This window comes from Prinia subflava, chromosome Z, assembly GCF_021018805.1.
Source record: "Prinia subflava isolate CZ2003 ecotype Zambia chromosome Z, Cam_Psub_1.2, whole genome shotgun sequence".
NCBI lineage: Eukaryota > Metazoa > Chordata > Aves > Passeriformes > Cisticolidae > Prinia > Prinia subflava.
Window position 1 is genome coordinate 100548788 of NC_086283.1, and position 22874 is coordinate 100571661.

Genomic DNA, 22874 nt, shown 5'->3' on the forward strand with positions numbered 1-22874 from the left:
ACTGATAGTAACTGGTAGCTTCTGGGGAGATTAAAGATTTTCACCTGATGTTTGTGCCCCAGGAAGTTCCTGTCTGATTTCTGTCAAAAAAAGTTATTAACTGTTCTATTTTGTATGGACAAGGCCTACTGTATCCTCTCCCAGAACCCCAACATTTATGCAAGACAGAATTGCTTCCCAGTTTAAAAAGTGTACAGAGCTCTATTCTGTAAGGAATTAAAAGTACCTCTTAAACTGAGCTCTTCAGTGCTGTAAATTATAAGGAGGAGTTCCAGGTTTCTGCATTTTCATTTTTTTGTGAGCTAGCATCAAACCACCCAATACGATGAAAGAACAGAATTAAAAATTTAGGCAGCAGGGAACTTCAGTATCTTAATATATTTGGGGTTAACTTGCTGTAGAGTTCAGTTAATATTTTCAGAATTTGCAGCTTTAGAGTTAACTGGGTTTTAGGCATTTGGAACCCCTCAGTTTTGTTGGGGGTTCAATGTTTGTTCAGCTCTGGGCTTTTGTGAGTGTGAAGGCAATTGGGGCAAGTATAGAGGGACAGGTTAATTGGAAGAAAAGTAGGCCATGAGTTTTATCTGGGGAAAAAAATGGGTTTTCACATATTTAGTATTTGAATGCTTGAAATCCTCTTTGTCTTTTGCTTAAATTTTCAGTGCTAAAAGATGTTTCATCTTTTTTTTTATGGTAAGTCCAGAGGTCTTATCTGGACTATGGAGAACTGATTGTGTCCCAAAAGGTGGTCAGGTATACCCATCCAAAATCTTACTGACTTAGGCCTGAGTTACTTTGTCAAGGCCAATTCTACAATCTTTAGTCAGTTTTGTGCAGTTTAAAGGGTAGCATAAAAAAAAGTAAAAAGATTATGTTACCAAGCTAGTAAGTCTCTGCGTGCTTTCTCTCATGTTTTCTGTTGCTTTTGAGAAGAGTTACCTGTAAATACAGAAGCGCTTTTCTGTTCTTAGTAAGGCCTATAAAAAAAAAAAAAAGAAGTAAAATTTGTAGTGCTCACAAAAATCTGAAATGCTAGTTGGCTTCTTTTCTGTGGTGACACTGTCTAATGTTGATGCAGGGAAAGGTTCTCCAAGTGGTTTCCTAACTGTCTAGAACTTGACTTTAGTTGTAAGCATCTGGGAATAGGTACCACCCTTTCGTCCCTTACTTAAAAAACATCCAGCAAAATTGGCTGTCTATGTCAAGGAGAGCTAAAGATTTCAGTAATACAAACAAAAACTCTAGTAAATAATAATTGCACAGTCAAACTTAAATGTGGAGATTAAAACTTGTATAAACAGACATATTAGCAATATTTTAGGTACATTTTTGGTGTGGATAAATGCAGCATATGATTCTGAAAAAAAGGAAACACAGAGGTAGTTACCCCTGTGGTTGTAAACCTCAGATAAAGAACTCCATGCAAGAAAATGGAAGTCAGCATTGAGGTCAATTTGCTCTTCCTGTCATGTCCTAAGTGCAATTTCAACCTTTTAATTTAGATTTTTCTCTTTTATGAACTACAGTTTAGCATTCCTCCAATTTCCCTTTATTCCCATCATTAATCCTAGCGTGATGTTGATTTTAATGAAACATTCCTTTGACAATAGGTTTAGTAGTTCTTGGAGAGCAATTTACAAGTAAAACCTGATTTTCTTTGGATATTTCTAGAGAGCCAGAGACACACTGAAGGAGGAAAAACTGCAGTGAGATTTGACTAGACTTGCAGCCAGCATTAGTTTCCTGAAATTACAATGTCTAGAGTGTGTCCCATATAATAAAGAAAATAGTTTTAAAAAGAGAAAAAAGACAAAGATGGAAGACACTGACAATGTTTAGCTTGGACTACTTGAATGCCTTTCATGTGAGAGTTGTTGAGATCTTTGACAAGCTGGCAGTACTTGATTCATAGAGTCTCTTTTGCATTGGATACCAGTTCTGACTGAAGTGTTTCAAGATTTTTTTCATATTGATAGGCATTTCTTTATCTTATCTTTATATTTATCTTTGTTAAACTGGAAACAGGGAAAAAGCTGATATGTCAGTCTGAAGAACTGTGGAGTACATGCTCCAAATCATTAAGTAAAAATCACTACTGAAGTCACTGCTACCTTTTTAAACTGCAGCTGTGATCTCATTACTCAGCTTTCAGTATCAAACCATAAAACATGTATGTAGTACTACTGATGCAGATCCTTTTTTACTCTTCTACACTGCTTTGCCACTGTAGGCAAAGCTGAATCAGGTTTTATTTACACTCGTTTAAAATGGAGAATGGATCTGTAATGAAACAAAAGTAGGAGAGAAAAGATGGTCAGAATCCTCTGATTTCTAGTCATCCAACCTAGTGAAAGATGTCTCTGCCCACCCACAGCAGAGAAGTTGATCTAGTTTATCTTAGAGATCTTTTCTCACCCAAACCATTCTATGATTCTGTGGTTTTGCCAAAGTATATTTTTAGGGTACCACAGGAACATCATATGCTGGTATGAAAGAAAGAGGAAATACAATGAGTAAACTCATTAATCTGAGTGAAGAGAAGTAAAAACACTTAGCTGAAGGCACTGTTAAAAAAGTAACTTGTAAATTGGAAAGAAGTTCTTGGAGAAATGGTGTTGGCATAGATTACAATGTATTTATGATATGTATTAAAAATGAGGAATGTCCTGGCCAAAATTAAGATATCAGTAGTGGTGTGTTAATCACAGCAGACTGGACAGAATTAGTTCTGGAGTAAAAGAAATGGCACGCAGTACATTATCTCACAGTGCATTATATGGTACTCACAGACCAAAACCAAGAAACTTTTCTTCTGAGTCAAGTGCCAGTTCAAGTGGAAGTGACAGAAGAAGAATTACATGGGATGGGAAATAATTGATCAGAGCCAACTATGATCCCTCAGTATTGTCCAGACATCAGAAAAGAGGAGCCTTACCATGACACTACTGCCTGTGTGGATGTGGAAATACTCATTATGGGTGTGATACTGTTAAAGCTTGAGTTGCTATATACAGTACCTGAATGCTTTTCCATTCAAGAAAGATCAGTTTACACTGAGACAAATGTAAATAATTACTTCAGTGATAAAGTAGCATGGGAGAGCCTTACAAGAGGAAACAGGTTGGTTTGTTTATCCAGTCTTGAGAGGGGAAGATGATTGCTGTCAGTAAATTCACCTGGGAAAGAAAGGAAGCAGAAACACAGGAAGTGTAGAAATATGTAAAAGTACAAGATGGTGGTCACAAGGTTATATGACTGGAAGCATTTATTAATTCATACAAGTTATTGATTAAGGGTTCTGTAATCTTTCCATATGGAATAGTGGGACAGAAATAGCTAGATATGTTTGGCCTTTGTTCCCTGGTTTAAAAAGTTCTATATGATTATTTACAGTACCAAGATCCTAGATTCAGGGACCTGGAAACATTTCCAGTTACACATTGATCCTGGCTCTCCCAAGCGAAATATATGCATCATCTTTGCAGACTCCATTTGCAATACGTATTAATCTGAGATTTTGTTGCAATTACTTCTTAAACTAAGATTTAGGTGCCTTTACACCCTTGTACCTTGTTCTAACCTTGCAGTGTGAAACACCTGTTTAGAAGAGAGCAAGTTGCAGTGCATCAGTCCAACATTATTGTCACATGTTTTTCCAGTTCCCTGCTTTTAATTTGTCTTCCTTTCCCTATAAAATTAGGAATGCCCATAGAAATGAATGTCGTAGAATCATGTGTTACGTTTTCCCAACACAAAATCAAAGAACCACAGAATGAGTTAGTTTGGGTGGGACTGTAGCAGGATCTGGTCCAGCCTCCCTGCTCAAACAGAGTTATCCCAGGGCACATGACACAGGGTTGCTGCAGAGATTTCTTGAATATCTCCGGTGAGGGAGACTCCACAGTCTCTCTGGATGATCTGTTTCAGTGCATGGAGTCACAATAAAGTAGTTCATCCCCATGTTAGGGTGAAACTTTCCTCTGCATCCATATCTGCACATTCCCATTCATCCTATTGCTTGGTACCACCAAATCAGTTTCACCAAATCACACAAAAAGTAGTTGTATGTTCATTTAAAATGCTGTAGTCTTTTGAAGGCAAGGACAGTTTTACTGCCAATGGCTTTTCTTTCAGAATAAGAAATTTTTAGGCCACATTTGAGCCCCAGCTGCTGCTCTGCATCATACACATCCAGACTTAGTTTCCTAAACTATATTTTTCCCCTTGTGATGGTTTTCCTCTTTATGGTTTATTTCAGAGGAAGACAAGCTGTAAGTGTAGCTTTCTTTTCCTGATTAAATAAATAAACTAGAGAAAATAGAGAAGATGAATGATACTTCATCCTGGCAGGATTAGAGAAATGCTTGTGCCTCTGTAATAATTGACATTAGTGAGGCCACACTTGAAATCCCTGTGTTTTTGGGCCCCTTGAAATCCAGTGTTTTTGGAGCACAAGTCCTGTGATGAGCAGCTCAGAAAGCTGGGGGCTCTTAGCCTGGAGAAAAGGAGGCCCAGGGGATGTGTTACTGCCTCTACAGCTGCCCAAAAGAGGTTCAGCCTCCTCTTCATGATGACAAGTAACACAACAAGAGGAAATGGCCTCAAGTTGCCCCAGGGGAGATTTCGACTGGATATTGGGAAAAACTTCATTGGAACAGTTCTCAGTCTTTGGACTAGGCTGCTCAGGGAAATGGTAGAATCACTGTCCTCAAGGTGTTGAAAGGTGTGAGGATGTGGCACTTAGTGGTAGACTGGGTGCTGGGTTAATGGTTGGACTGGGTGATATTACAGGTCTTCTCCAATGTTAATAATTCTATGATTCTGTCTTCATACCTTGCAATCCTTCAGCTTCCTTAAAAACCCACAGTTTTCTTCTGCCATGCATCAGAATTTAATGTTTCCTGTCTGGGTACCAGTTTGATACCACCACTAGTTTGCATTAACTTTTCATAAATAGCAACAGCTGAGTTCAAGATGGGATGCTGATAACTCTGTTCCATACAGTGATTTCATTTGTCCCCTACCTGCCATCTGAGCTATTCATGGGTTTAAAATAAGGACTTGCATGATGTACAAATTAACTCCACAAAGTCTCCTCCTGGTATCAGGTATCTGTTGACCACATTCAAGTAAGGACAGAAAAGAAAATGAAGGGTGAAGTTTGTGTGCCTTTTGCCTGCTTGGCCAGAGACTACTCCTGTCTGTGGTGCTCAGCATTTTGATGACACAGCTCAGGGAGAGGATATTTTCTCTGTACGTGAAATGGATTTTATTCATAATCTTTCCAGCTGTTTTCTTAGGTAGCCAGTTTTTAACTGGTTTAAAATGGAGAGGAGCACAGTTAGCCATTACTGATCTAACTAGTAATTAATTATGACAGCTCGTACTCTTGGGTATTCACACAAAGTAAATAATTTTTACTTATATCCAAGCCCAGGTTATGGAGTAAATAGCCATATGTCAAACCCAGGAATTACATATTTAACTATTTTACCCATTTCCATTTCAATGATGGGGACAGGTTTACCATGTACTACTGTAGTTAGTTCCAAAAATGGACCATTAAACACTAATGAAAATTAATCATATCCCTACATAGGTGGGTTACTGATGGAAATCACTGTGTCAGCTCTCATAATTCTCCTCCCCCACATTCACTTTTCTTTTAAATAGCATCTTTGTGAGTTGCATTTGATTCAAAGTTGTAGTTTTCAAGCCATGGTTCTGTTTGTGAGCACTGTGACTTGGGCAAGCATGCAGGACTCTGCATTCTACCCACTCTAAATTGAATTTCATTATTTGTTAAAAGTTTGAAATTAGCCAGAAATACAAGACCATATTGCAGTTTCAGCTTCACAGTTACCTCTCCTTTTGATTCCACAGGAGAAAGAATTTTGGTAGTAGTATACTTCTAACAGGCTTGTTTCTGGCCAAATACTGCCAGGGAAAACTAACAGAGAAGGAGCCTCATACAAATGAGGTTCCTGCATTTCATTTCACTGAAGACAATACTGACTAAAAGGGTGGAATTATATGCTTGTATGCACCTTGTAAGCAGTTTGACAGAAATGAGAGAAAATTGGAAACATTGCACACAAATATTTTCCTAAGCAGAAATATTTTCTAAATAAGCAGTATTTCTTTATGCTTTTTTCACTTGTGCAGTATGCAAGTGTTTTTAATGTGAGCACACATGGGAGTAGCATGTTGAGCTGATGCAGGAGCAATGAACTGTCACAGTTCTTTTGCAGTCAGATCTTTTAATTTATTCTGGTCCTTCCTTTCAGCACGTAGCCTGCTAGTTGCTAGGCAACCATAAGTGTTTTTTTTTTTACTGCACATGATTTTTATGTGGTAGTTGTTGTGGTTATTATTTTGTAATTACATAAGTGGGAAAAAGGATTAAAATCAGAGTTGCATTAATAATTACTTATTTTTGCCTACTGTGTCCACAACACAGCAATTTGAGGTTGTTAGAAAAGATTGCATTTGTTTGTAATGTGGATGAACATATACAATGGGAGTGCAAGATGGTACTTCTTTGTGAGAGTAGGTTCTATGAAAATGGTAGAACAGAATATGCTGTTACTGATCTGAGTAGACAAAATCGGGCTGTAGACTTCTGTCATGCCCTTAATGCTTTTTGTTTCATGGCCTTAAATGATTTTCAGTAATTAATTACATCAAGCAAAAGCTTAAGGGTTTTCTGTGGCACTCTTAGTTTAATAGAATGAGTGAACAAATCACAGTTGGCTGTTTTTGCACCTGGAAAATAGAATATTGCTGTTTAATAATTGATGAGTTGTATTTTTAATATAAAATACCATATAAGGGTGGGTGTGTGGATGTAAAAAGAGAAAATAATATAGCCATGAGATTAAAAGCTATAATCTCAGGAGCTATTTCAGTAGGACAAATAGGCTAAACACGTTTTAAATTTTGATCAGAATTAGTTTATTAGTGGCTGTTTCCTTTTCACTGGAGTCTCTCTGTTCAGTATTAGACTCTAAAGCACAGTTGAAGAAAGCCATCATCAGTGGTGCAGTAATTTTTCTCAAATAGAAATTTCTGTTAAGGCTGCTGAAATAGAACACAGCAGTGATAGTCCTTCTGTATAGCTAGTGCACACTCATATTGTACCAAGGTGCAGGCAGGTAAGTTCCAGTGAGCTGTGCAGTGGTGCAACAGAATACTGCTTTGTTTTGCTTTGCTTTCCTTGTGTGTATGAGGTGGGCACTGATCACATAATGAATAGCTGAATTCCCCCTGGGCTTCTGTGTAATGCTCTTAAGGACTCTGAGTGTTTTGCAGATATAGTGCTTCTCTCACAGCATTTTATTCTCATTTTATAAATGGGGATTAGAAACTTAAAATTCTAAGATAACCATTTGGGCACCAGAGATGCAGTTGCTGGTTTTCATGGTGTTGTATGTGTTCAGAAGTTCCATTGATCTCAGTTGCAGCTGTTACTGCTCATCACTTCTCTCTACAAACAAAAAAGAATCAAATAAAAATGCAGTCTTCGATTTTCAAAGGAATAGAAACACACCTTAATTTAGTCAGTTGTGTAGAATGTATATGTAATGCAATGTTTTTCCTTGTATTGCTTCCAGTTTCACTTTGAGAGGGCAGTCTGTGATGAAGATAGGTTCTTTCTTGACACAGACACCCACACAGGTCAAAAACAGGATTGGTGCTTTTAAATCCATTGTATAAATGCTTGGACAGGGGAAGTATGAAAGTAATGAATTTGTGAGTCCATACCAAAGGAGATGGCAGGTACAGTGGCCAGAATTTCACTATTATTTGCTGGCAGGAGAGAAACAAGTAAGACTTGGCTGTGACAGTTACCTGGCCATTTTATGCTTTCGTCTATTTCAGTGACAGAGTTATTCCCAAATAAATTAGATCTGTTGAGTGAAGTTGCCAGTAGCTTGTACTGGAGTGGTCTCCATGAGTATCTGTCCCAACAGCTGTGTGGAGTAGATGGACATCACTGTCCTCTCCTGGGACAGGGATGCTCTGTATGCCCACTGCCTTGTCTCACCTGCAGCAGCTCAGGTGTGTGCCAGAACCTGGCTGAGGCCCAGGAGGAGGATTGGCAGCTGCTGCTGAGCAGGAAGGAGCTGCTGCTGCTGCTGCTGCTGCTGCTGCTGCTGCTGCTGCAAGTCAGACACAACTGTACAGAATGAGACAGAGGCTTCTGGTTTCTAGTTCTGCGTTGAATGAAAAAATACTCCAGCTTCCTCTCAGAGCCAAGATTTTGGTAGAACAATGCTGATTAGCAATCTGCAATTAAGAGTATGTACATTATTGTCCTCTGTGATGGAAGGAGCTGGCGTTGTTGCGAGACTAAACTGAGAACAATAGAAAATCGTGGATTGGGTGAGCATCAGATAGTTAGGAAATGAGGAAAATCTGCTTATTCCTTCTTGTTCATTATTCTATCAGGGCCATAAGATAAACAGTATCTTCTCAAATTCTGATGTTACCTCAGGCATTAAGAAATGCATACTGTATAGTAAACATGCATTACTTCCATAAAGGACAGAGATGTTGCCAGCTTTGTGTTTTTTACTATCCTTATTCTCCATTGCAGAATTGCTTCAGTAACCTTCAATTCAGGTTTAGTTTAATAGCTGATAAAATCCTACATCACCCTGGAGGGTGGTTGCAAGACAAAGCCCCGGGGAAACCAGTGCTTGGTAGCCTTCTAGCCCAGCTCCTGTGGAGTTTGGTGTTCCTGGGATACTGTCTGAAAATTCAGCTGGGAAAACAGGGCCTCTCTGGAGTAGCTGGGAGAGAAGGAAGCGTGTCAATGTGAACTGGAAGATGCTGGTGAATGCTGTGTGCAGTTCTTCACAGGACTTCTTTCTGCTACTGTGTGCAAAGTACATACACCTGGGGGAGAAACCCCAACCAAAAAAAACCTCAAAACCAACTAAACCCGTGAATGTCATCAGCACATTTCCTGTCAAGGTAACATGAAGCCATGTATTAGTTGGAAAACAACAAGTAAGAACATTTTTAGAAGATCTCAATATGAAAGTGGTATAATAGCTATTAAAAGAGGATAAACAGTGGGAATTATGGGAATCTTGGAGAATTTGGACACCTCTGAGTTACAGAGAATGATACAACAGTACAAAAGTTTTATAGATAATCTATCACTTTATTTCAAATGGATGAAGAAGTACAAATAGCAGTAGTGATTTTCAATATAGTTGAAATTATCTTCCCAGAAACCCAACAGTCATTAATAGAAGTTCCTAATGTTTTGTTGTTGCAACATTGTTAGTCTAATAGCAATCACCATATAGTATCATGAAAATCAGTATGGTTTGCTATAAAGAGGAATTACAAGAATAACTATATAGTGAACAAGAAGAAGACAAAGTTAAGAGTGACAGAAGGGATAATTGCTAAAAATTACTGAACAAAACCAAGGAAACAATAAGATTGCACTCAGCAAAAGACTGTGGAATTCAGATGCAAATCCTGATTCTTCTTTCATAAAGCCTCTTATACATATTCATCTCTAATGCTGTTATATGTCAATGACGTATTAATGATACGTTAGGACAACAGTTTCAAATTTCAAATTGTTATCTAATTATCTGTACCAAATTTAAAAATCAGGGTTCAGTTTCTAATTCTTTGAAAGAAGAACTGTGATTTTATTCCATTGTTTTAATTATTTTCTTACTATTAGATAGTGTGTATGTGTGTTTTGTGAGGAAGTTGTAGTAATTCCTTTCAGTATGGCTTTGTTTTTCTCAACAGTTCAGGACGGCAGCTAAGTGAAGTTTTCATTCAGCTCCCATCCAGGAAAGAACTACCAGAGTATTATGAATTGATTAGGAAGCCAGTGGACTTCAAAAAGATAAAGGTAAGAATGCATGAATTTTGGAAGTGGAGATTCCTCTATCTCTTTTTGTTTTGCAGAACGGTGAACATAAAGTTGTTTTTAAAATAACAATATCAATATTTCATGCCACCTGTATTGGTGGATTAGATTTTAGACATTGTCATACACACCTTGTTAGTAATTTTGTTTAGTGTATACTGCAGTGTATCACTGTAATTTCAAGGTTAAATCAAACTATAGTAGTGTGACATGGATGACATCTCAGTGCCTTTTTTGCAAAGACCTAATTGTGAATTCGTCAACAGATCTGGTGAAAACACACTGTTGACAAGGATTTAATAGTTCTAGGGGAATATTCCTATCCCTAAATTTAAAATCACAAAACCATAAATACCCTGAGGTGGAAGGGATGGACACATATCATCAAGTCTAACTCCTGGCCCTGCACAGGATGCCCCAAGAGTCACACCAAGTGCCTGAGAGCGTTGTCCAAACACTTCTGGAGCTCTGTCAGGCTGGTGCTGTGACCACTTCCCTGGGGAGCTGTTCCAGTGCTCAGCCACCCTCTGGGTGAAGAACTTTCCCTGATATCCAACATAAACCTCCCTGACACAACTCCAGGCCATTCCCTCGGGTCCTGTCACCTGAGGGTCACCCAGAGCAGAGATCAGTGCCTGCCCCTGCTCTTCTCCCCTCACGAGGAAAACGTAGACCACAATGAGGTCTCTCCTCAGTGTCCTCCAGGCTAAACACACCAAATTATCTCAGCTGCTCCTCATAAGGCTTCCCCTTCTGTATCCTAGCCCCATATCTGGGAAGAGCCGTGTCAGATCCAAACAGTTTGGTAGATGGGGTCTAGGCAGGATGTTGCACCTTGGGTGATAGCATAATTCTTTTACTTGTGTTAGAGTTACTGGGTTTCTTTGCTAGAAAGACAAAACTGGAACTCTTTTAACAAAAGAGCTCCATTTCTCTTGCTTTTAACCCTTACAATTCACAAAGAAATTGCTTAATTTTTGCTCTTTTACCTTGATGGATTTTTTGAGTACTGTGTTAACAACATGGTTGTTTTAAACAGATACTTATCATGAGGCTTAGGTAAATTTCTTTAAGAGAAAGCTTCTAATGTGTTATATCAATTACTAATTCAGTTTCCTCTCCACTGTTCTTCTTTCTGCACCGCTTCCCATCAATACTTGTCTTCACTTCCTCAACAAATGCAACAGGAAAGAATTCGCAACCATAAATATCGGAGTCTTGGGGATTTAGAAAAAGATGTCATGCTGCTGTGTCACAACGCACAGACATTCAACTTGGAGGGATCTCAGGTCTGAAGCAGTTAACTCCTGTTAAACATACGTGTTTCCCCTATCTAATGTTTTTAGTGCTTGTTGGTTATTATTTTTGTATATAAACTCTCTGTTTCAATTCTTACTTAAAGCAGAGAAAAATGTCCACCTTTTCAGAATCCAGAATTCACTGGACACTGCTGCACTGTGTGAATTTTCACAAAATTTGTTTTTAGGACTACTTCTGAGATTAGATTTTTCTGATCTGTGTATACTTCAAAGCTGCAGTAAGACTATTTGAATATAGTGTGTGGAATGATGCATCAGTTTAGGTTTTCCACAGTGGCACACAGAAGCAGCAGATAGAACAGTACAGTTCCAGGACAGGATGTTGAGGAAATACATCACAGAAAGCTTTTCATTTCTGCAAGTGGAAGATAGAAATTCAAGATTATCAAAGATGTATATATGAAGCTTTTCACCCTCTGAAACCTCTGTTTTTTAAATTTTTTTGTTGTTGTTGAAAGGTCAGTGTCCACTTTAAGAAACAGTAGGAATAAATCCCAGATGAGTCTCAGTTTTGGAAGGCAAACTCATCTCAAACATCTTTCACACACATGATTGGGCTCAGGATTTGGAACAGGGTGCTGATACAAAAGGAAAGACTATGAAACCTCAGTGGCAGGTACAAAAGATAAGACAAGCATAAGAAAGTTGTCTCACAATACAGTGAAAAAGTCTTTGATGATTATTTTTATAGATGAGATCCAAAAAGTGTGATGAAAACACAATATTCAGTTGAAGCAGAGACCATGGAGACTGCTTCCATAACATACAAGAGATAAAAAAAGATGTTTTATGAAGCCTAAGTAAAAGTAAGCTGAAGGATGATGCTGCCAATAATGAATTTTTTCTTAAAATTTCTAAACATTGGTGATAACATTTAGCTGAATTGGGGAGTTTATGTTAAATTTTGAGAATTAAAAATGAGCATGAAATTTATTATGAAGAATTACTGGATTCAGTTCATCATTTAGTGATTATTTTTGATATCAAGAGATAGAAAAAATTATTTCTGTAATACGTACATTGTTTTATTGCTGTCCTCAGTGAAATGGAAACAACTACAAATAAATCAACTGAAAATATTTTTTAAAGTAAATTAATTATGATAGAATGCTTGGGACAAAATTTTGCTACATGTCCCGATGTACATTTTCAGTTTACTGCTTATTCATAGAGCGGTAAAATGGCTGTAAGTATCTAATTATAGCAAGAGGAGGGAAAAAGTGGAAGAAAGTTAATAACAAAAAGTGTAACTGAGACTTCAGAAAATGGTAAAAGTTGGTAGAGGAGATAAAAAGAGGTAACAAAAAAACAGTAGTGAAATGGAAAAAATAAGAAAATTATTCACATCAGAACAACTCAAGCTGTTTATGGAAAACTGGTCTCTTGTTAGGCAGAGATGGTAGAATTGGCAGAAGTAATCCTGAGTGGATAGAAGTGTTAGTAGATATGGCTGCTCTGTTTGGATTTAACCTAACATTTTCTGTTCCCATGAAGCAACATTAATTACCAGACCTAATATTACTTTTTGTACTATGAAGCCCAAATAATGTGTATCTAAGATTTTTTTCTTTTTTTTTTCTGTTAAGTTCTCACGCCGTTTATTTTGATTTCCCCTGAGTTGCAGGACACTTCTTCAGTAGTTTTCCAGGCTTCCTTAATACCTTGTGTTCTTTGTTACAGTTCTGGTCTACCTTTGCTCTGACATACCAATTGGCTTCAGTAAATTAGATTATTTGTGTGTGCACTCAGAGCAAAAAGGGCTAATTCAGGCAGTTGTTTAAGCACACAGTGAACTTCAAGTATTCTGCTGGTGTGGTGTCTGCTGCTTTTCCTTGGAGCAAAGCAGTTCCATCTGAGATGGAAGCTTTTTCTGGGTTTTCAGGAATGACTTCATGTGTTAAGGCTTTTGTCCTCAATGAAACCTCAGTGTTTTGAAAAGCTTTTCAAGTTGTAATAGTCCAGTGACACACAGATGTGTACAGGGTTAAAAATGCACTTCAAGAAGAAGACTTCTTGTGATTGTTTGTAATTTGTCGCGAAGTTCTTCTGTCATTGCTTCTCCCTTTTTGAAGGGATTGTCATTGTTGCTTGATTTTTTGAAACCTGGTGGAATTGGGTTTCTGTCAGAATTCTATTTGCGCAGCTTTTCATGAAGCAGCCCCTTGGGTTTTTTGTGTATCAAAATAAATAGGAATGTTACATGTAATTCCTTAAAGAAGGTTAAAATAATTTTTGAAACGCCTGTATTTCACTGGGAAACTGTTTGAAAGTCTGGGTCACATTGATGCCCTAAATATGTAGTGGTCAGCATTAAAAAATAAAATGTTGTACAGGTCTTCAATTCTTCTTGACTTAAAAAAGTGGTTTTGTGAGAAAAAACAGAAGGTTAGTTGAAAGAATCATTCCTAAGAACAATTGAATATGCTAGGCTTATGTATATGAAAAACAAATAGTTCTCGAGAGGAATTTGGCAGGTTCTATCAATAGCTGACTTAAAAAGAGGTAGGTATAAGAGAAAGTCAATTGTTATTTGACTTCAAGGAAGAAACTTCTGGAGTCTCACAGCTCACTAATGTCATAAGAAAAGAGAGCAGCCTTCCCAAAACATTTATGTTTTTTTATAGATAATAGATATATAAAATTTTTACCATGATTGAGAGCAGTCAAACATCTCAAAAAGCACAGAGGAGCTTACAGAACGGGGATCAATCCCCAGTGAAAAGCAGTTTTTCAAGGAAAGCACTTGGTGGTCAAGTGAAAAAACCAGGAATTAGATATTTCATGTTAAGTATTCTGAACAAGCTTTTTCTGATTCAGTTTGTTGAACCCACAAAGTGTTGGAGCACTTCTGTCATGTTTAGCATACAGACTGCATAATGGCAGCCAAAACTCCTTCCATTATCTTTTTCACAAATTCCTAATGTCCCTTTATACAAGTGTGTCACTTAGCCAGAGAAGTAGAATGACAGCCAAGGTAGATGATGATGATGATGGTGATTGTGATGATGATGATCATGATAAAATCAAATGCAGTCTGTGACTCTGTACCCTTCTAGTAATTATTCTTAACTGTTCAATGCTGAGTTGTGGAGTGCTTCTGACATTTCACCAAACAAACTGCAGAAGGTCATTTGTTCAGGTGATGGCAAAGAATCGGATACTCAGCCACACAACAAGATTTTTACTGTGTTAATCTAAAAAATATGTCACAAGCCAAAAGTAGTCAACTCTTGAGAGTCCACTCATGCTGGAGGTTAAAGAGAAAATCTGATGAACCCAAGATACTTTGGATACCACAGAATGTTTGAGAACACATGTTCAATTTACAGCAAGCCCTAGTCTTTTTAGATCTGAGAGGAAGGGAGGGATGAGCTGCTTGGGATAAATTATTTTCCTTGTAGCCTCTTTAGATATCAGAAAAAGCCTAAAGATAATTAAATGAGGGTTAGCCATTTGTCATTATTAACTGTATTGCCAGACAATAACCCATGTTTTAATTAAGGTGCTTAGTGCTGAAGTCTGTTCCTTTGGCAGGTTTTCAAGGGTGTTATGATTTGATGAAAATGCATAATAGTTTCTATGGTAGTAGAAATAATAAGAAAAACATTAACTAGACATTTTAAATGTAATAGTTGTTTCACTGTTGCAGCTCACTGCTGAAAAATTTCTTCATTTAGAGCATGAAGAATTAATGTTGGCATTTCATGTACAATTCATGCAACAGACATTACTACTTGGTATTTGAAAAGGCCATGTACCCTTTAGACTTAAACTGGAAATTTAGGTCTATGCTGTGAATTTCTGATTCTGGTTAACTTCATAGTTCTGACAGAGATTTGTGCCTGTACTGCAGATCTATGAGGACTCCATTGTTCTTCAGTCTGTGTTCAAAAGTGCACGGCAGAAGATAGCCAAAGAAGAAGAAAGCGAGGATGAAAGCAATGATGATGAAGAAGAAGAAGAAGAGGAGGAATCGGAATCAGAATGTGAGTCCCCTGCTAGATACTGACAAGAAAACACCTCTGGGGAGGGAAGAGCAGGTTTTGCTGCTTCTGCATGGAATCTGGTTATAAGGTTCTATTTTCCATTAGTGGAAGTAGTCTCTTACTAAGGTTTTTGGGTGTAACATTGTTTTGGTCTTTCAACTGGGCGTTCTGGCTTACTTCTATTCAAACTATTCTTAAGCCAGAAACAAATCACAGAGGTGCTTTGTGGGCATAGTTGTTTAGGAGCCCTTCAGGGCCTGTTCATGCTGTTTGTAAATGGAAGTGGCTGGAAAGGCTAGAGGCTGTCTTTGTCAGCAAGTGGGCAATCTTCAGGCATGATGTAACATACAGAGTTCATCACATGGGTAAGAACCAGATGGTGCTGAAAACACTCTTCAGTGTGACAGAGAGTAAGTGAAACTCTGATTGTTTCAGAATGTTCATCAAATCCCTGCGGATTTGGAAACACGATGAAGTGGAAAAGGATGGATTCCTTCACTGCCATCCAGTACATCTATCCAAATTCCAGCTACCCCTTTTCTCTGGTTACAGAAGCTGTAGTACTTGGCCCTGAGCTGCCCTTCCAAGTGTGTCACACGTGTGTGCTAAGCATGCAACTTCAATGGCTCATTTGGAAATGAGTGAATATTGTAGAATCAGAATAACATGTTCTTTAGAAGGGTGTCAACTCAAAATTTTCACCAGTAACCTCCATGTACCATTTCTGTACTTTAAAATACAAAAAAAAGTCTGTTTATGCAAAGGCTAAACATTTCTGTGGTAAGGAGGAAAATATTTTTAAATGTCTCTCTTCTCACAGGACCCTATATTATCTGTATACACCATACATTCTGAGAATGAAAAGAAGCTGGATATGCTTAACCTAAAGTTAGTCTTCATAGTTTAATATATATTATTGTTGAAACTATTTGAAATGAGAGAAACAAAAGCAAATACCTCTTGCTTTGGTGTTCCACAGCCCATTTAAAGTCAGAGGGGAGTGCCTTTTCAGACTGCTACCAGAGGTGAATGTCTGTGAACGAGAGACAGCATTTAAAGTTGATAAGTGAATGTTACATTAATGTGCGCTGTTAAACTTCTTGCAGCAAAATCAGTGAAAGTCAAAATCAAGTTAAATAAGAAGGATGAAAAGAGTCGGGAGAAAGGAAAAGGCAAGAAGAGGCAAAGCAGAGCAAAAGCCAAGCCTGTCGTGAGTGATGATGATAGTGATGAGGATCAAGATGAAAATGTAAGTTTTGTTCAGTGAGACTGTGGAAGTGGTTGCAGTGATTGCATCTCTGCCCTGTCCTGCTTGCTGTCAGAATTCTCAACTATTCATGCTTAAGCACATACTTAACTTGTAGTGATCATCCTGAGAGAATTGGGTGGGGGTGTTAACTTATGAGATCTGGTCCCAGTGCTGCAAGACAAGAAGTCTGAGAAGTTTGGATCTCATTTCTTCGAGCTGTTCCTACATTCACTGAACCTTTAAGTCTCATGGTCTGTTCGCTTTTGTCCACAGATGAAAAACTTACAGCTTGGTTATTTTTTACCTTTTTTTTAGTGGGTGCTTCTGTTATTGCAACAAAAGAAAATAGATGTCTTCCCAGTTGTTTTTAAATATCTGGATAGAAAGAAAGAGCTGGTGTTTCCTGACTCTCTGTCTTCCTCTCTAAAGAAGTCTACAGCAATTAGATGAAATTTCGTGAAAGAGAAATTATTAGATAACACAGTACCTTTCTTCAAGCTGTCTTGATTTGTCATATATCTTTAATTGTCATATTTCTTCCTCGTACTTCCTTTTATTTTTCCTTCTTTAACAAATTCCACAGAATAGCTGGAAAGAATTTCTGAACTTGTCTTGTGTCTCTTACCTCTAGGACCAGTCGGAAGCAAGCGGAAGTGATGATGAGTGATCCATAGGGTTTATTTTCTTGGCAGAACTGACCCCTTCCCCTTCTCTTCTCTTTTCTCCTATTTTACACCCAGTGAATTCTTTTTGTCAAATAGACATCGGGTTGTTTCTGTATTCTCATTCTCTATAAATTAGCTTTAGGATAGTGCCAGACAAAGATATGATATCATGGTGTAAAAAAGGCAAGAAAATGTAACATATTGTGACCAAATGGGCCTCAAAAAACAACAAAGAAACCTTTTGAGTGAAAATGTGGGTTGATAGTATATTTCTGTGGGCTGGTTTTGACTTGGTAATGGTTTGATTGTGCCTGGTTTTATGATTTGATAAGGTTTTTCTTCAGTGGCATCAGAAAGGCAACAAAAAAAAAGAAGTCTTTTGTAGCATTGATAACCAGGAGAAGTCACTAAAAACCACTGGTTATTTTATTTTTCATCAGGCAGTTTTCAAATTTTTTATTTGTCCTGCATTGGTTTTTTACACTGTGGTACATATATGCGACTTTGTTTAATAGCTTATAAATGTTCAGTAGTTAGCTTTCATACATCTTGCCCCATATACGTTTTTCCACTTTACGCTTGATAATCTTCAGAAAAAAAGCTTTTTGAATTGTATCAAATTTACGTCTACTGTAAACTTTGCTTAACTTTTTTTTTCTCTATTAAAAAGTTGGTTTTAAAATGCTATTGAATATTGCAATCTATATAGTGTAACGTATGGCTTCTTTCATCAGACTGATCTTCTATGTTACCAATGTGGATTATCACCTTTTCCCTAAAGTGTACTTAATCTTTGCTTTCTTTGCACAATGTCTTTGGTTGCAAGTCATAAGCCTGAGGCAAATAAAATTCCAGTAATTTTGAAGAATGTGGTGTTGGTGTTTTTCTAATAAAGAGATAATCGAGTTCAATAAATGCAGCTTTCTGTTACGAGTACCACAAAAATAATTTTATAGTGGCAACGAGAGGGCAGGAGTGTCCACTTTAGAGAGCTCTACTGCTATATCAGCTTCATATCCTTCCTGAATATAAAATTCAAATACCATAGAAGTATCTTCTGAGATGGAGAGAAGATATGAAATACATATTAAAGAATAATAAAATTGAAGTAGTAGACTGATACCTTGAAATAAAAGTATAATTCATTACTTAATTACAATTGAAGTGAGAAAGCAATAAAATAAACTTTTTTTTCTTTCAGGAAAAGTATGTTCATATGCCTTAGTGGGCATGAATACAATTAGTTATGCAGGTAGTCAGCCCACCCATAAGTCAGTTTATTTAAAGTCTTACCTTGAGGTGTCACAGTAGTGATGCAATACGATGTGGTACTGTAAACATTAGAACTATATATTTGCAGCTAACATTGCTGCTCTGCAAAATCAAACCTTAAATCTGAACATACATTGTGTAAAAAATGTACAGGCCCAGAAGCCTGCTTGTAAACAGAACATTTCTTTGTTATATGAACTTCTGAGAGTGTGTCTGCAATAAATTTCTTCACACTGCCTTGCAGTATGTTCACTGATTCAGATTTTTGTAGCTTATTTGAAAAGTGATCAGTAAGTTGGACTGGTGCCCATTTGTTTAGATTAGCCCTGCACTGAGAGAAGCCAGCTTTGCTTAGTTTCAGCAGTCTCAAACATTTTATTCCTACTGTGTGTCCCATCTGAATGGAAGACCCAGCATTTCACAGAGAGGTATCTTTGATCTCAGGGCTCACACTGATGGTTCCTGTGTCCAAAGCAGCACGGCAAGGAGCAAAGTCGTGGTGGACACCAACCTGAACGTGAGCCAGCAGTGTCTCATTTTGGCTAAGAAGGTATCCTGGAGTGCTGCCAGCAGGTGCAGAGAGCTGATCCTTGCCCTCACCTCAGCACTGGTGGGATTGTGTGGAGTGCTGTGTCCAGCAGTGGACTCCAGCTGGGCAGAAGACATGGACAAACTGGAGAAAGTCCAGCAAAAAGGGCCCCTGACACAGTTAAAGGACTGGAGCATGACATACACAGGGAGGCTGAGAAAGCTGGCACTGTTCAGCACGAGGAAGAGTGGGCTCAAAGGCACCTCGTTGATGTGAATTAGTGTTGGGAAAGGGAAGGTGCAAAGGAGGCAAAGCCAGGATCTTTTCAGGACAGGACCAAGAGGCAGTGGACACACACTGAAACACAGGTGGTCCCTGAGAATATCATGAAACTTTTGCTATGAAAGTGACTGAGCCTGGAACAAATTCCTTAGACAGCTTTTGAAGTCTCCCTTGGAGATACTTGAAAGCCACCTGGCCCTGGCCCTACTTGAGCAGAGGGATTGGACCAGATGACCTCCAGAGGTGCCTGCCAGTGGTCCTTCTGTGATTCTGTGATGCAGGATGGTTCAGTTTTCAGTGACAGTTTCACAAGACCATAGAGAGATGTCATTTTTTCACTGCAAAATGAACCAAGTCTACTAACCTGTTACACAGGACAAAAAGCATGTGGCAGTGGTCTCCAGTCACTGCTGGCCTAGACTGGATTTAAACTGACAGCTTGGATGTAAAAGGCACAGTATCACATTGCCCATCCCCAGAGTCCCTGATGACTTTCTAGTGACCCAGTTTCATTTATTTTTCAAGAACTCACTATTTGCAGATGAGCATTTACCTGGATAATAAAAATCGACTAAGAAGATACAGCATTTCTGTTGAAATTAAAAGTAGCTTTGGGTTTGGTCAGTAACGGTAAGTCATATGATGGTTTCAGTTTGCATGAAGAAATACAGTTGAATTCTTAGTTACGTTTTCTTTTATCAAGTTTTAGTAATTTCAAAATATTTTCAGTTTCCTCTCTGAGTTCTAGAAAACCCCCCAAAGACCAATTATTTGCAATTATATGCAAGTATTTTTTAGCATTAAAATAGAATACACTTAGGATGTAAGACATACTTAGGCCTCCACTGCAGTTGGTCCTGTTATTTTGCTTAGGGTTTGAGTTCATTTCTACCAGAGTAGAATTTTAATTGTTATCTCGCTGTTTCTCTGTAATTTACTGTATTTTTCAAAATGAGTTGTTTTCCTGGCAATCTTAGCACATTACTATGTGAAAAAAAAAAAGGTACTGGGAAAATGGTGTAACTTTCCAAATTGCTTACCAAAAAAAGGAGAAAATCTTTACTTAAGGTATTGTAAATCTGTGTTTAAGATGAAACTATTTTCTCTTCTACAGAATTCCCTCTCTAGTGCAAAGTGATGAGCAAAACATATGAAATACCTTTTGGACTTCACCCAAAAAAAGCACAGTGCTACAGTCCATATTGAGGAAAGCTCATTTCCTGCCTTAATTTCAAAAATAGTGTAATAAAATTGGAAGTACTGTAGTTTGGGCTCTGATGAAGACAAGCAAAGTGAAGTAAATAGCAAGATGTTTTCTTTGATGCATCAGTTTCTCCTGGGAAGTAGGCAGCAGTGTAAGTGGGCCAGATGGAAAACATTTAACATCTTTTATACATTTCAGATGCTATTAATAATAATTCTTTTCTCCTCACATCTTCTGAAAGAAACGATGAAAATACTGAAACTTTTACTTGTTGATATAAATGTCTTCCTCCTTAAATGTGTCTGGTCCCCAGTGCAAAGTATTTTTCACTCCCTCAGCTCATGAATGAAGCTGGTGACTCTGTGGAGGCATAAAGACACAGCAAATGCTGCCACAGCCTCTGTGCACACTGAGATAAAGGCACTGCTGAGGCAGTGGTGAGCCTCAAAGTTGTGTGCAGTTATTGAGCTGTTGATATAAGCTCAGTCCTCTCAACTGTCTAAGCATTTATAGCTCTGGTAATAATGCCCAACCTACTGTCAATTTTTCATGAATTCTTGGATGATCAGGTTTACCAAACACATAGTCTAACCTAGGAAACAGGACACAGAATAATAAAAACAAAATTAGTTTTTTATAAAGAGATTTTTAAGCTGGTGTCTTGCTTTCCCCTGTTTATCCCCTGAAGAACCTCTGATATTTTAAAGTCCCTGCAGTTTTTGAATAGCTGCTTCAACTCTATGCTGAAACATAGGTTCACAAAAGGAGCTAGCAAAAGTAGTTTATGTGGTTATTTGACCTTAAATAAGAAGGGGAGGTAGGTTCAGGGTAGGCAAAGAGGTGAGTGATGCACAATTTTGACTCCTTTGCTGTTAACTTGGATATCATTTGAGGAGTCTCTCATCCCTATTCTTTCTGTGCTGATAAAAGGTGTAGAAGGTAGGTAAGAAAAAAGCAATAAGCAAAGGGTGTGAAACAAGTCACAAGGCAACATTTACCTAATTCTGTTTTGATGAAACTGAACATTCTGTTTGGTGGGAACAGAACTTTGGGGCTCTGTACTCATATGACTGTTTAAACAGCAAGGGCCATGTTTGCACAGGGGGTAACTTCGTTAATTACATCGAAATGAAAATGCCATGAAGGATTATCCAGAGGCAGAGCCTGCCTATTCTCTCTGAGGAAAAGCAGAAAGTATATTTTATTCAACAGATATTTAAACATGATATAAATCAAAAGTTAACTGGAAGTTGGTGCATCCCTCCTGCTTCTCCTTAACAGCCAAGAGCTCAGGTGAGAGCAGGTTGGTGCAGACACACCAGTACTTCTTTCTCATGCAGAAGTCACATCTGCTTTCCAAATGCCAGTCCTTGTCTCTCCATCAGCATGATGAAGATTGTCAGTGTGGCAGTGTTTACCATATTTTTGGCTCTGTGTTCACACAGAGATGGGTATGCTGAAGAACATGTTGAAATCTGCACCTTGATCAGACACTGCTATGTATCCTCCTGTCTGTATTATAAGGAGCTTGTATTTCTAGTGTTTTTCCTTCCTTGTTATATTTGTGACCACAGCAGACACAGTAAGAACAAAACTCTTCTCCTGTTAGATGGTGACAGCTTCTGTTTTCTGCCTTTGTATGCCAAGTTGCTGTCAAAAAGGCTGAATCACAACAAATTACTGCAACATGAAGTTATTATGTTTTCAGAGGGACCAGAAAACTTGTATTGGAGATTCATATGCAAGGACCATTTTCATGACAACTTCCAATTTAGGTCGGTAGCTGCTTGCTGGGTTTGTTCTTGGTATTCAGTGTCATGTTTTCTTGCACAATCCATTGTTGTGATGACATGTACTGATGTTTCATTACATTTCTTGCTTTTGGTGATATAAAGGGTTTAAGCTGTGTACTGCATCATCTGCCACCTGCAAATACAAACTTTAAGTCAGCTATTCTCACACCAAGAGATAAAATCCAGAGAGGACCCCAATACTAAGATATGAATTCATTGGAAATGAAAGAGAACTAATTATATGCCAAATGTATTTTTTTTTTCTCTGAAACAGATATGGCTTCTGGTGGAGGTGAATTTGTATCCACATGTATTATTTCTATTATGATTTATACTCCATTTTACAGTATTAGTATCTCTTATGTGCATTCTGCCCTTGGGCTTCCAGCATAGCTTCTCTCCATCACCTTCCACTGAAATAAATTTTGTATGTATTTGAGTGCCTTACAGACCAAAAGAATTTACTGCTTAATTGTGCAGCATTACTTCCCATCTCCTTTGTCATTCTAACATGAAATGAGAAAGAGGAGGAGGACAAAGGCATTATTCACTTAGAATTTTGCTTTTTCTGAGACCAGGACACCTTGTTTCTATTAATGCTGTTGTCTGCTGGCCTAACCCTAGGGACATGCCAGTGCTCCTGCACTTTTAGAAGTTTATTTGAGCCA

At 38.0% G+C, this 22874-nt stretch overlaps 1 protein-coding gene across 7 annotated transcripts in view; it reads left to right on the forward strand.

Moving 5' to 3' along the window:
* Positions 1-17994, forward strand: part of SMARCA2 (SWI/SNF related, matrix associated, actin dependent regulator of chromatin, subfamily a, member 2) — a 120179-nt gene extending 102185 nt beyond the window's left edge. For 6 of the 7 annotated variants that reach the window (XM_063423777.1, XM_063423781.1, XM_063423782.1 and 3 more), the window contains exons 30-34: positions 9784-9889; positions 11095-11196; positions 15080-15212; positions 16319-16461; positions 17093-17994. In XM_063423777.1, coding sequence (XP_063279847.1) covers positions 9784-9889; positions 11095-11196; positions 15080-15212; positions 16319-16461; positions 17093-17128 — 520 coding nt within the window. In that variant the 3' untranslated portion in view covers positions 17129-17994. Of the gene's footprint in view, positions 1-9783; positions 9890-11094; positions 11197-15079; positions 15213-16318; positions 17030-17092 lie in introns of those variants that run through there. The other variant, XM_063423783.1, reaches the window with a different exon arrangement.
* Positions 17995-22874: the final 4880 nt, after the last annotated feature.